Source organism: Microcaecilia unicolor, chromosome 11, assembly GCF_901765095.1.
Source record: "Microcaecilia unicolor chromosome 11, aMicUni1.1, whole genome shotgun sequence".
Classification (NCBI taxonomy): domain Eukaryota; kingdom Metazoa; phylum Chordata; class Amphibia; order Gymnophiona; family Siphonopidae; genus Microcaecilia; species Microcaecilia unicolor.
The window spans coordinates 23,037,685-23,052,453 of record NC_044041.1 but is presented as its reverse complement, the minus strand read 5'-3'; the positions used below and the strand labels follow the sequence as shown (position 1 = coordinate 23,052,453).

The 14,769-nt window shown below is 44.6% G+C and overlaps 1 protein-coding gene across 1 annotated transcript in view; it reads left to right on the top strand.

Annotated features, from left to right (window-relative positions):
• Positions 1-1,908: 1,908 nt before the first annotated feature.
• The window catches only part of SEZ6L (seizure related 6 homolog like), a 181,633-nt gene continuing 168,772 nt past the window's right edge, over positions 1,909-14,769 (top strand). Inside the window, exons 1-2 of the mRNA XM_030218263.1 lie at positions 1,909-1,981; positions 9,460-10,143. Coding sequence (XP_030074123.1) covers positions 1,909-1,981; positions 9,460-10,143 — 757 coding nt within the window. The remainder of the gene's footprint in view (positions 1,982-9,459; positions 10,144-14,769) is intronic.

Genomic DNA, 14,769 nt, shown 5'->3' with positions numbered 1-14,769 from the left:
CACATTGAGCCTGCAAATAGGTGGGAAAATGTGGGATACAAGTGCAATAAATAAATAAATAAAGTATTAAAAGAAACAATAAGCTATTCAACTGTTGTGTATACATTACAAATAGAAAACAATAATAACAACAAGCAGCTATAATAACCCTCCTCCCCACCACCACCCTCTACCCTTCTAACCCCAACAATAGCTGACTTCTACTCCCCCAAGGAATCCTAATCCACCCAGTTAAATTGTCCAGGGATACAAAATACAACCCGTTCTATATGCCCTAGAGGGAAAAAAATATGCCTTATGAAGCACTGTTATGATTTTTTGATCTACTACTACTACTGCTATAAATCACTTCTATAGCGCTACCAGTCGTTCGCAGCGCTTTACAATTGAACATGAAGACAGTCCCTGCTCAAAAGAGCTTACAATCTAAATCAGGACAAACAGACAGGATCGATAAGGATAAGGGAAGGACAGACAGAAGGACACAAGGGTAAGATAAAAGTAACAAGTCAGGAGTCGAAAGCAGCATCAAACAGGTAGACCTTTAGCCCGGATTTGAAGGCAACCAGGAATGGAGCTAGACGTAATGGCTCAGGAAGCCTATTCCAGGCATAAGGTGCGGCGAGATAGAAGGAGCGGAGTCTGGAGTTAGCGAAGGAGGAGAAGAGTGCAACTAGGAGAGATTTGCCTAGTGAACGGAGTTCTAGGGATGGAGTGCAGGGAGACAATTAAACTCTACAATCATGACTACTCTACACAATAGATACTATTGGAGATTCTACATGGAATGTTGCTACTATTGGAGATTCTACATGGAATGTTGCTGCTATTGGAGATTCTCCATGGAATGTTGCTATTCCACTAGCAACATTCCAAGCAGAAGCCTGCGCGGCCACATTGGTGATCTGCAAGGGCCGACTTCTACATGGAATGTTGCTAGTGGAATAGCAACATTCCATGTAGAATCTCAAATAGTAGCAACAGTGGAGGAGTGGCCTAGTGGTTAGGGTGGTGGACTTTGGTCCTGGGGAACTGGGTTCAATTCCCACTGCAGGCACAGGCAGCTCCTTGTGACTCTGGGCAAGTCACTTAACCCTCCATTGCCCCAGGTACAAATAAATACCTGTATACAATATGTAAGCCGCATTGAGCCTGCCATGAGTGGGAAAGCGTGGGGTACAAATATTAAAAAAAAAAAACTAAGGCACGTAATGGACAAAACACAACTCTTCTGTTCTCTGATTCCCTAATGTGGCTGTGCCACATGAACTTGATCTTACCACAACATCACCCTGTATTTGTTCACACTGGAGCCTGCAAAGGCCTCTCCGGTACTATGTAAGCCACATTGAACCTACAAATAGGTGGGAAAATGTGGGATACAAATGTAACAAATAAAGATGCAGTGACATTTTCTAGTGGCCAAATGCCGCCTGTTTCTCGTTTGGCCACTAGAAAACATTGCTGTATATTTATACTACTTTACCAAAGGACTTTTTCAAGACCATTCTTCTAACATCCCTTTGGCGTTCAACAGCACATCTGAACCACTGGATACTTTCATATTAGATATAGTGCTCAGACTCCTGGAGCAGGCCTTTCTGCCAAAACACGGTACTATGTTGAGTCTACAATCATCAATAAATTCTCAGTTTGAAATTCTGGAGTCCTCTGCGGTTGTCCTCGGGAAGCCATAGTCCAATTCCTACTGTTGCTGACCTCCTGTGGGACTACAGTGTCCTTCCTCTACGGCAGACTGTTTTCTCTTCCAGTCTCCCAATCGGCACCCTCCAGCAAGATGCAGCCACATCTCAGATTCTGCAGCTGTGCCAACTGCTCTTAAGCATCAAAGTTAGCTTCTTATTTAGGGCCCTTTCACTAAGATGCGTAGGCGTCCGTGCACGTACAATGGGCATCAAATTAGAACTACCACCTGGCTACAATTCTAATTTTGATGCTCATCCAAAACACGCGGCAGAAAGTAATTTCTATTTTGTACCGCGTGGCACTGACGATTACTGCCTCCTACTACTACTATTATTTAGCATTTCTATAGCGCTACAAGGCGTACGCAGCGCTGCACAAACATAGTAACATAGTAAGTTAACGCATGAGACCGTACCGCTTAGTCAATGGGTGGCAGTAAGGTCTGAGGCCCAAAATGGACACGCTCTGATTTTTATTTTGCCGCACATCCATTTTCAGCAAAAACAAAAAGGCCTTTTTTGCAGGTGCGCTGAAAAATAGACCTACGAGCGTCCAACACACACACCAGCACAGGCCATTTTTCAGCATATTTTAGTAAAAGGGCCCCTTTGAGTCTTATTTGGCTTGGTGAGGAAGGGAACCAAACCAGGGTGTCTACAATCTCAGCTCAGAGTCATAACTGCTGTGTTATACCGTTTGCTCATTATCCAGTGGATTTTTAATAACGATCAATTTTTCAATTAACAAAATATACGGGAGCCCCTCATCGATATGGCCATTGCATGCATTTGGCTCTCCACGGATGTTTAGCTATGTGCTGTCAAGTTTTACTGCCTCCTATAATTGTACTCTGGATGAAGTCTGATGTGTTCAATTAAGATCAATTGCGGTAAACGGGAAACAAGGCACTGTCACATTGAGATGTATGGAATGTGAGCCGGTGGAATTAAAGTACAGCTGCTAGCTTTTACTTTCTTGATGATAAAGAGGGTTGGGTTACATTTTTTTTTCAGCAGCCGTTATCACCATGGAAATGTATTCTGCTATGAATTTGTTTCCTGTAGTATTTTATTATTTTATCGCACATTAGCCAAAGAGCTGCAGTACTATCAGTTGCGTTTCAGCTTTTTAACAGATAAATCCATAGATTTAATTCGGATAATTTGAATTTCAAACTTTTATATTTTCTTAAGTCATGTGCTTTTCTTCCTTGACGTGCAATTCATTATCCTCTGCACTAGAAATTTCAAGAGAATCTTCATGATATAAATCCTCATTTATAGCTAATTAATACCACCTTCTCTTCATCTAGGGCAGAGGTTCCCAAAAGTTTTGTACACTGGACCTTTCAGATTGCTGAAAGAGCTTGGGAGTTTGGTGAGAGAGGGGAGGGGATGTAGTTCCCTTCAACCCCTCCCCCTCCCTCTGCCCCTCCCTCTGCCCCGCCCTCTCCCCTCCTCTCCCCTACCTCTCCCCCCTCCCTGTCCCTTTCCCCATCCCTCTCCCCTCCCCCTCTCCCCTCCCTTTCCCCCTCCTCTCCCCGCCCCTTCCCTTTCCCTCTCCCCCTCCTCTCCCCCTCCCCCACATACACTTTCTCCTTCCTCTTGTCTTGTGGATTGATGGAGTAGGTATGGCTGAGGCTCCAGGGCTGTGGTTTGGGGACTCTTGATCTAGGGTAGCCTCCCAACCAGCTTTCTGTACATAATCTGTACCTTCTATCAAGTCGAAAGAGCTTGCATCATCTCTCCATCACATTCTGCCCATACATGGCCCAGAGGGCTATGCTACACCACGTTTCTATTTGCCATTTCATTTTGGGCCCCATTTACTAAGCAGCGTTATAGGCGCGTTAATATTTTTAACGCGCATTAACCATGTACGTGTCTTAACCATTTTTAATGTGCTTTAACCATGTACGCACATTAACCATGTACATGCTTACAATATCTCTATAGGCGCCTACATGGCTAGCGCACGCTCTAAGTGTAGGCTCGCTAAAACCACTAACGCACCTTAGTAAACAGGGCCTTTTATGCATTAAAATTTATGTGAGCCACCTAACGACCACATTTAAGCGGTGCATAGATTCAAAACATATAAGAATTTACATAAAATATTAACAATATAGCAACAGAATTATTAGAATACAAACATTTTTAAAACGGAAAAGAACTTAAAAACTACTAACCTCTGAACATTTATGGATCCTCTTTATTTATTTGTTACATTTGTACCCGACCTATTTGCAGGCTCAATGTGGCTTACATAGTAGCGTAATTAAGGGTCGGAATCAGTAAATGGTTCCCAAACTTGATCCGTGCTGCTAGTATTCTTATTGTTTTTCATTTATTTTTATTAATGATAAGAGCAATAACCAGTAACAGCCAGAAAAAAAGAACAAACCAACCAACCAACCAAGAAGAGTGAAATACTATGTACAGTATAGAATTACTGCCAATTAAGTGCTTGTTAATGCCAATAATTGATTGTTACTGCTTAACTGTCTATTGAGTTCACATCTAAATAGAGGGGCAAAATCGAAAGGGACGCCCAAGTTTTGCTGAGGATGTCCTCGTAAAACATCCGGCGAAGGGGCGGGGAAACCCGTACTATCGAAACAAGATGGACGTCCATCTTTCGTTTCGATAATACGGTCGGAGACGCCCAAATCCTGAAATTTAGGTTGTCCTTAGTGATGGTCATCCCTAGACTTGGTCATTTCTGATTTTCGGCGAGAACGGAAACCAAGGACGCCCATCTCAGAAACGACCAAATGCAAGCCTTTTGGTTGTGGGAGGAGCCAGCATTCATAGTCCACTGGTTCCCCTGACATGCCAGGACACCAACCGGGCACCCTAGGGGGCACTGCAGTGAACTTCATAAATTGCTTCCAGGTACATAGCTCCCTTACCTTGTGTGCTGAGCCCCCCAACCCCCCCCCCCAAAACCCACTACCCACTACTGTACACCACTACCATAGCCCTTACGGGTGAAGGGGGCACCTAGATGTGGGTAAAGTGGGTTTCTGGTGGGTTTTGGAGGGCTCACATTTACCACCACAAGTGTAACAGGTGGGGGGGTTGGGCCTGGGTCCGCCTGTCTGAAGTGCACTGCACCCACTAATACTGCTCCAGGGACCTGCATACTGCTGTCATGGACCTGAGTATGACATTTGAGGCTGGCACAAAAGATTTTTAAAGATATTTTTTGAGGGTGGGAGGGGTTTAGTGATCACTGGGGGAGTAAGGGGAGATCATCCCCGATTCCCTCCGGTGGTCATCTGGTCATTTCGGGCAACATTTTGTGGCTTGGTCATAAGAAAAAGAGGACCAGGTAAAGTCGTCCAAGTGCTCATCAGGGATGCCTTTTTTTTTCCATTATGGGTCAAGGACACCCATGTGTTAGGCACGTCCAAGTCCCGCTTTCACTACGCCTCCAACACGTCCATGTGACCCCGTGAACTTTGGTTGTCCCTGCGATGGAAAGCAGTTCAGGACGCCCAAAATTGGCTTTTGATTATGCCAATTTGGGTGACCCTGTGAGAAGGACGCCCATCTTCCGATTTGTGTCGAAAGATGGGCGTCCTTCTCTTTCGAAAATGAGCCTGATTGTGACATAGTAGATGATGGCAGATTTAGGGGGTCTTTTACTAAGGCACACTCACGTTTTTGGCACATGCTACAATTGTAGGTGCACTAAACATTAGAGACGCCAATGCATTCCTATGGGCATCTCTAATGTTTAACACGCCCACAATTTTAGCGCTCACTAAAAACATTAGCGCGCCTTAGTAAAAGACGCCCAAAGACTTTTAAGGTCCATCCAGTCTGCCCAACAAGATAAACTCATTACATAAGGTATGTGATACTTCATATGTATACCTGGTCTTGATTTGTCTTTGCCATTTTCAGGGCATAGACCATAGAAGTCCGCCCAGCATGATCCTTGTTCTAAAATTTCTGAAGTTGTCATCGAAGTCCCTGAAAAGCTCCACTGCAGCCCATCCAAATCTATTTAGCCAGGATCAGGGCCCAGACTGTAGAAATCTGCCCAGCTCTGGCCTTGTTCTCCAACTTCTGAAGCTGAAGCTGAACCTGTCCGGCCAAGATCAGAGCACAAACTGTAGACATCTGCCCAATACTAGCTTTGCTTCTCGATTACTGGTGTTGCCTCCTAATCTCTGCTAAGCTTCTTTGGATCCATTTCTTCTAAACAGGATTCCTTTGTGTTTATCTCACCCTTTTTGAATTTCGTTGCCATTTCATCTCCACCACCTCCCGTGGGAGTGCATTTCAGGTATCTACCATCCTCTCGGTGAAAATATACTTCCTGACGTTATTCCTTGAGTCGGCCCCCTTCCAACCTCAATTCATGTCCTCTAGCTCTACAGCCTTCCCGTCTCTGGAAAAGGTTTGTTTGCAGATGAATACCTTTCAAATATTTGAACATCTGTATCATATCACCCCTGTTTCTCCTTTCCTCCAGGGTATACGTGTTTAGGTCTGCAAGTCTCTCCTCGAACGTCTTGCAGAGCAAATCCCATACCATTTTCATTGCTTTTCTTTGACCATGTCAAGTCTTAGTAAGATATGGCCTCCAAAACTGAACGCATAGGGCCTCTGGGATCCGTACCCAAATTTGGACAACCTATACAGAATCTGGGGGTAAATCTCTATGTCCTAAAAGATCAGTATCAAGAATTATAGCTGCTACCAAGCACATTTAGGATTTGGTAAACAGCCGCTATAGAGTAGCATTTCATTGCAGGGATGGGGGGGGGGTGGTTGCCTCCTTAATCCCCCAGTGTTTTTGTACCACTACTACTACTTAACATTTCTAGAGCGCCACTAGGGTTACGCAGCGCTGTACAATTTAACAAAGAGAGACAGTCCCTGCTCAAAGAGCTTACAATCTAATAGATAAGAGTGAGACAAATATAGGACAATCAAGCCATTGTGACATCACTGATGAGGTTGGCTCTTAGGCATTGGTGGAATGAGGCATTATGACATCACAATCTCAGCTCTGGTTAAATCACTGCTACATGTAATACTACTACTACTACTTAACATTTCTAGAGCGCTACTAGGGTTACGCAGTGCTGTACAATTTAACAAAGAGAGACAGTCCCTGCTCAAAGAGCTTACAATCTAATAGACAAGTGAACGGTCGGTCCGATAGGGGCAGTCAAATTGGGGCAGTCTGGATTCACTGAACGGTAAGGGTTAGGTGCTGAACGCAGCATTGAAGAGGTGGGCTTTAAGCAAAGACTTAAAGCAAAGTACCCTCCTCTAAATGTCAAAGTGGCAAGGGAAATCGGTCTCTGTGACAACATTGGGCTAATACCCAATTATGTTTCTAAAATCGCAAAGATAGCCAGTTATGTGCTGGCATATAACTTGGTATGTGCTGGTTTTGAACCTGTTGATATTATATATGCTTATTTTTCTACCATGGATGTTATGCTGCATGCACCTGTTACATAAATGTCCATTTCTCCGGTAGGGCCGATTTTCCTGTTTCCCTTATTAATGGCCACATGCTAATTTTCCCTTTGCTAAGCATGCGCTAATCAGTTTAGCACATGGCAGTGTAGCTGTGTTGAATGATTAGTGCAGAACACGCCCACTCTCCATCCCCTTACTCACTCTCAATGCTAACCAGGGATGTTCAGCTCTGACTGGTTCAATAACGCTGCATATCAGGGGGCTGATCTCTAAAGTGAACTCTGCATAGCGATTCCTTTATAGAATAGCACTTAGAGTGGATTCCAGTACCCAGCTTAGGACACCTGCAGAAACCTGGTGTAAATACTAGCGCCTAATTTTCAGGCGTTAAAGGCGATGTTACAGAATACTCCGTAACTAGTATAATTAATCCTGGGAGCTCTTCTCAGCCGCCTTTTCTTTTCTTAGTGTTAGAAGCTAATATTCTATTATAAGTTTCTAATTTCCTCAAGTATTGTGTAATGGCGCCTGATGTTGGACTAAAGATGAGTAATGGATTCAATACTTTGACTAATAATGTAATATCTTTCATTTCCTTTGGCTATGTTTTGACTTATAATCATCTTTCTCTAATTTCAAGAACTATGCTTGAACTAAAATTTAAATTTAATAAATAAAATAATTAAAAAAAAAAATAATAAAAGAATACTGTCATTTGTACTCCCAACCTCTTGGACCACCCCCTGATCTGGCCATACCCCTCCCACGACCATGCCCCTTTTCAGTTGTCTGCTAGATCATTTAGGCACTGATGTGCCTGAAGTCACTTCACTGGCTTCCTATCCGTTTCCGCATACAGTTCAAACTCCTCTTATTGACCTATAAGTGCATTCACTCTGCAGCTCCCCAGTACCTTTCCACTCTCATCTCTCCCTACATTCCTCCCCGGGAACTCCGTTCACTGGGTAAATCTCTCTTATCTGCACCCTTCTCCTCCACTGCTAACTCCAGACTCCGTTCCTTTTATCTTGCTGCACCATATGCCTGGAACAGACTTCCTGAGCCGGTACGTCAAGCTCCATCTCTGGCCGTCTTCAAATCTAGGCTAAAAGCCCACCGTTTTGATGCTGCTTTTAACTCCTAACCCTTATTCACTTGTTCAGAACCCTTATTTCATCGTCCTCACTTTAATATTCCCTTATCTCTTGTTTGTTCTGTTTGTCTGGCCTAATTAGATTGTAAGCTCTGTCAAGCAGGGACTGTCTCTTCATGTTCAAGTGTACAGCGCTGCGTACGTCTAGTAGCGTTTTAGAAATGATAAGTAGTAGTAGTAATGTTATAGAATAGTGACTAGGGCAGATGCGCACACAAATCCAAATTGTTGCATCTGTCCTGAGCGCTTAAACTTTGGCATGCGGATTTTGGCAACCTATATTGAATCTGGGGGTTAGTCCCCTTCAGAAAAGGGGAATAAACGTCTATGAACTTGCTGTGCCCTTGCCCCACCCAAAAAAACCCACCCAGACCATGCCCCTTTGCCATTTACAAGCACTTGGGTTTGAAATGTGCATATCCCAGCTTTGTAAAAGGGGGACATAAATGTGTATGCAAGAAAAATGTTTATGCATGTCTTAAATGTGAATATGGCTTGTAAAATGAGGGCCTTTACGTCTTTTCATTCCCTGATAATAGCATACACATTCTTAATGACGTTGGGGCCCTTTTACTAAGCCGTGAAAGCGTCTACGCGCGCCCAACGTGTGCCAAAATGGAGTTACCACCCGACTACCACGTGGCTCTAGTGGTAATTTCATTTTTGGCGCGTGTCCGATATGCGCATCTGAAAAATATTTTTTAGTTTCTGGCGTGCATAACGGACACACGCCAAGTGGCATTTGACACGCGTAGGTCATTACCGCCCGATTACCGCATGAGTCTTTACCACTAGGTCAATGGCTGGTGGTAAGGTCTCAGACCCAAAATCGGCGCGTGGCAATTTTGATTTCGCCGCACGTCCATTTTCGGCAAAAAAAAAGGCCTTTTTTACAGGCGTGCTAAAAAATGGATCGCCGCGCGCCCAAAACCTGTGCCTGCACTACCGCAAGCCACTTTTCAGCGCGCCTTAGTAAAAGGACCCCATTGTTCTCAAAACTAAAATAAAGTCTAGCAAAACAAATGAAAATACAGCACACGATATGGGAAACAAAATATAACGAAAATTTTGGGGTTGCCCATCCCTACTCATTTAATGAGCTTATGTATTGATAAAAATTTATCTCTTTCTCTTTATGTGTTTTTCTTTTAGATGTTAACTCACATGAACCATCTTCTGCTGAACTGGCCAGCAAAAGTGGCAAGGACAACCCAGCTAGCGGCACTACCACAGTTCAGAGCGTTGATACTGGAGCAGGAAAAACGATGTCCACAGCTGAGCAAGAAACTTTACCAACACCAACATCTACTCCTAACATAATGGATAAAAAAGAATTGCCAATGAAGAAGAAACCTCCTTCACCAATGCAAGTAAATACAGCAAGAAAGCATTTGAGATCCAAAATGACACCATCCATCCTCCAAAGGCCATCCCTTGAGCCAACGTTAGCCAGCTTCACTTATCCACCCGATGGTGAAAAGCCACAAGCTCTGCGAGATGTGCTTCCCCTACCTACTGAAGCAAATCAAATGCAATCTGAGCGGCCATCATCTGTGGCTAAGAAAGGGCACGACTCTACGATAACACAAGGACCTTTTCAGATTTCTCCTTATGTGGATCCTCCCCTTTCTCCACATGACATCCAGGAGAATCCAGGTACAATAGAGTTGCAGTCCAAGCCTGTTGACACTGGAGTTGAAACTAGTCATTTCCTCGCCCCTATGGTTAATCCTACAAATGTGATGAAAAATGATTCGAATGCATCCGAAGAGCATCAAGAAATGACCACCTCTACCATAATAACAACAACCGTGATCACCACTGAGCCGACTCCAGGTAAAGGCACTTCATCCGTGTTAACCTAGTAAAAGAAACTGATTGATAAGATCCAAAAGATGCAATACCCGACCCAGTCCAATGTCAAAAGGGCGTGACGTTTTGGAGGATTTTTCTTTACAACTGACGTTTTCCAAGGTGTATTTAGTTTAGTTTACATCATTGTTTGACTTGATAATCTGCTTATGTCTCCACAATGGAGTCTCAAAGTGAAATACAATAAAATATTGAATGGGTCCAAGGCAGTCAACAATTTTTGCATCGCTAATCACCACAGGTCTAATGATATTCAGTGCCAGATATTCAATACCAGGTCTAATCTGAGCATCAGTGTTGACAATCTGGGTCACTCATGTCTGTCAGAAAAAATTGCCTAAATTTTATAGAATAGACTTAAATTTCCATGTGGTATATAGAATACGCTGAGCAGCTTACCACGCAACTAAATTTGGTCACATCCATTTAGGCCATGTTTTACTTGGTATAAATCCTAACGCCTAAATAAGGTACAGATCAGGTGTATTCTATAATAATGCACATAGATTTTAGAAACGCCCATGCCTCGCCCGGGCACGTCCTCTTTTCAACTATGCAACTTAGAATTCAGGCGCACCACATTATAGAATACACGTGGAGGGGCATTTTCGAAAGGGACGTCCAAGTTATGATTTGGACGTCCTTGCAAAATGGCAAAATCCAGGGGCGGGGAAGCCCGTATTTTCGAAACAAGATGGACGTCCACCTTTCATTTCGATAATACCGTCAGAGACGTCCAAATCCTTAAATTTGGACATCGCTAGATTTGCTCATCCCTAGACATGGACATTTCTGACTTTCGGCGATTTTTGAAACCAAAGATATCCATGTCAAAAACGGCCAAATGAAAGCCAGGACATGCCAGGACACCAACCAAGCACCCTAGGGGGTGCAGTGGACTTCATAAAATGCTGCCAGGAACATAGCTCCCTTACATTGTGTGCTGAGCCCCCCAAACCCCCCAAAACCCACTACCTGGGTCCGCCTGTCTGAAGAGCACTGCAGTACCCACTAAAACTGCTCCAGGGACCTGAGCTCTATCATGGACCTGAGTAAGACATCTGAGGCTGGCACGTCATATTTTAAAAGATGTTTTTGAGGGTGGGAGGGGGTTAGTGACCACTGGGGGAGTAATTGGAGGTCATCCCCGATTCTCTCCAGTGGTCATCTGGTCATTTCAGGCACGTTTTTGTGCCTTAGTCGTAAGAAAAACAGGTCCGGGTGAAAACGTCCAAGTGTTCGCCAGAGATGTCCTTGTTTTTTTCGATTATGGGTCAAGGACGTCCAAGTGTTAGGCACGCCCAAGTCCCGCCTTCGCCACGCCTCTGACACGCCCCCTTGAACTTTGGCCATCCTTGTAACAGAGTGCAGTTGGAGACGTCCTAAATCGGCTTTCGATTATACCGATTTGGACGTCCCTGGGAAAAGGACGTCCATCTTCCAATTTATGTCGAAAGACGGACGTCCTTCGCTTTCGAAAATGAGTCCATTAGCGAGTTGTGCACTTAAATTTCAATTAATGCCAATTAGTGCTGATACTTGCTTGTTACCATCCAATTAACAGCGCTGATTATGTAGTTAACCAGTTAAGTTATGCACCTTGTTATAGAAAATGCGTGTTTCTGCACGGAGTTTTAGGCGCCATATATAGAATCCGGGGATAGTGTCTGGAAATGCTGAAATTGTTCACACCTTGAGACAGCTATGCAGTGAAACTGTGGCCACAGTCGATGTGACTGTTTGTAACAGCGGAAGAGCACATTTTTTTTTTCTTGAAAGCTAAGTTGTTGTTGACTTTTCTCTTTATTGTGTCACTTTTTAAATTGTGGATCCAGTGAAATTGAATACAAGTGGTGTCTTAACAATTTTTTTTGAAAGGGTTTTTTTTATGCCTGCGATGAGATTGTGAGATTCCTCTTTACCCCTTAAACTTTCTTTAATGGGAGGAGGTGAGGGTACCTGAGGCTTTTTCCCTTTCAGATCTAGTTGTACCCAACTGTTGATCTTCTAGTTTTAAAAGTACTTTTGACTGATTATTTGAAAGAGAGTTTTGTGGATTTATTGATTATAGACTCTTTCATCCTCTTCATTTTAGAACATTTGTTATACCACCTTTCTGTGTCACAATCAAAGAGGTTTACATTTATTATATACAGTATTTTCTCTGTCCCTAGTAGGCTCACAATTTTTTTTTGTACCTAGGGCAATGGAGGGTTAAGTGACTTGTCTACACCTGCTAGATTGATTGATTGATTGATTGATTGATTGAAAACTGTTTACATCCCGCTGTCCCCATACAGTCCAGGGACCCAAAACAGTCATGAAACCCAATGTAATTATTCTTTTATAAAACACAGTTGACCTTTGGCTGTCCCTTTCCCTTCTTGGCTACCAGGAGTCCTCTGTGCTTATCCCAGGCTTTTCTGAATTCTGTTATTCGTTTTGCCTCCACCATCACCGGGAGGCTATTTCGTTCATCCATTACCCTTTCAAGTGCTTAAATTCCACACGAACACCTCTTTCATCACTTTCAGGTCACATTGAGGGGCATAATCGAACGGGGCCGTCCATATATATGGGCAGCCATCTCCAAGGCCAGCCCCGGAAAGCGGCATACTCGACCGTATTATCGAAACAAGATGGCCGGCTACTGCAGTGGACTTCATAAATTGCTCCTAGATCCATAGCTCCCTTACTTTGTGTGCTGAGCCCCCCAAACCCACTCCCCAGAACTGTACACCACTACCATAGCCCTTATGGGTGAAGGGGGGCACCTACATGTGGGTACAGTGGGTTTCGGGAGGGTTTTGGAGGGCTCACATTTATCACCACAAGTGTAACAGGTGGGGGGGGGGGGGGGGGCCTGGGTCCGCCTGCCTGAAGTCCACTGCAGCACCCACTAAAACTGCTCCAGGGACCTGCATGCTGTTGTCATGGAGCTGGGTATGACATTTGAGACTGGCATAGAAGCTGGCACAAAAATGTTTAAAAAAAGTTTTTTTGGGTGGGAGGGGGTTGGTAACCACTGGAGGAGTAATGGGAGGTGATTCCCGATTCCCTCCAGTGGTCATCTGTTCAGTTGGGGCACTTTTTTGAGGCTTGGTCCTAAAAATAAATGGACCAAGTGAAGCCAGCCAAGTACTCGTCAGAGGTGGACTTCTTTTTTCCATTATCGGCCGAAGCTGGCCATCTCGTAACCACAATCCCGTCCCGCCTTCCGTACCCTGCCAAAATTCCCCCTTTAACTTTGGCCGGCCCTGCATGGAAAGCAGTTGAAGGCGGCCAAAATCAGCTTTCGATTATACCGATTTGGCCGGGTTTAGGAGATGGCCGGCCATCTCCCGATTTGTATCGGAAGATGGCCAGCCTTCTCGTTCGAAAATAAGCAGGATTCTCTGAGTGGAAAAGCCACACTGCCTGATATTAAAAGGGGCCCAAAAAACAACAAGGCAAACGATCTGGAAAATCCAATATGGAAAAAGAAGCTAGCATCTTCAATAAAATCTTTCTGATGTTATATTGATCTGCTGGCTTCTTTTTCCATTCTGATATTAAAAGTGAAATGACCACCAAAATGGCACCTAACGGGCTATCCAGTGCCGAATATTGCCGTTAGTGGCTTAAAGATAGCCGGTTATATCACGCAATATAACTGGCTATTTTGCGATTTTCATCGTGGAGTCAACTACATTTGACTGCTATATTTGGCTGTGAAACAAGAAAAGTGAGGAGAACCAAGGAGGATACAAAAAAAAACTTTATTAGATATTTAAAAAACGACCCGACACGGCCATGTTTCGGCCCTAAGGCCTGCCTCAGGGGTCTTGATCAATCTCAGATGTTGCAGTGTAATATTATACACTGATGAAAATATGTTGTTAAATCAAAAACTTCATTGGTCTCCTCTCATAAAAATGTCATGTTGTCAGTTTTTGTTTTTGTGTTTGTTTGTTTTTTTTTGCTTTATTGCTATATTTGGCCACCACAATAGGTGAAATAAATTTGGTTTGCTCCAACTTAACCAGCCAGCGCTGAAAATTGGCTTGGCCGGTTATGGTGAACAGTGGCGTAGCTATGTGGGGCCACGGGGGCCTGGGCCCCCGTAGATTTGGCCCTGGACCCCCCTGCCGATGACCCTCTCGACACCCACCCCTGCCGCCACCAACCCTCCCCCGCCGTCACCTACCTTTGCTGGCGGGGGACCCCAACCCTGCCAGCCGAGGTCCTCTTCTTCCGGCACAAGACTTCGTTCTGTTTCTGTGAGTCTGACGTCCTGCACAGAAACAGAACGAAGCCTTGCGCCAGAAGAAGAGGACCTCAGCTGGCGGGGGTTGGGTTCCCCCGCCAGCAAAGGTAGGCAACAGTGGCAGCAGGGGAGGGTTGGAGGCAGGAGGGGAGTTCGAGAGGGTCGTCGGCGGGGGGGTCAAAGTTGTTGTTGGTGGTGGTGGTGGTGGCGGTGGCGGTCAACAATGGCGGGGGGGGTCGGTGGTGCCGGGGGGGGCTAGAATGTGCCCCCTCACCTCGGGCTCTGGACCCCCCTCCCGCCAAAGTCTGGCTACGCCCCTGATGGTGAAACCGGGCAAAGTTAAA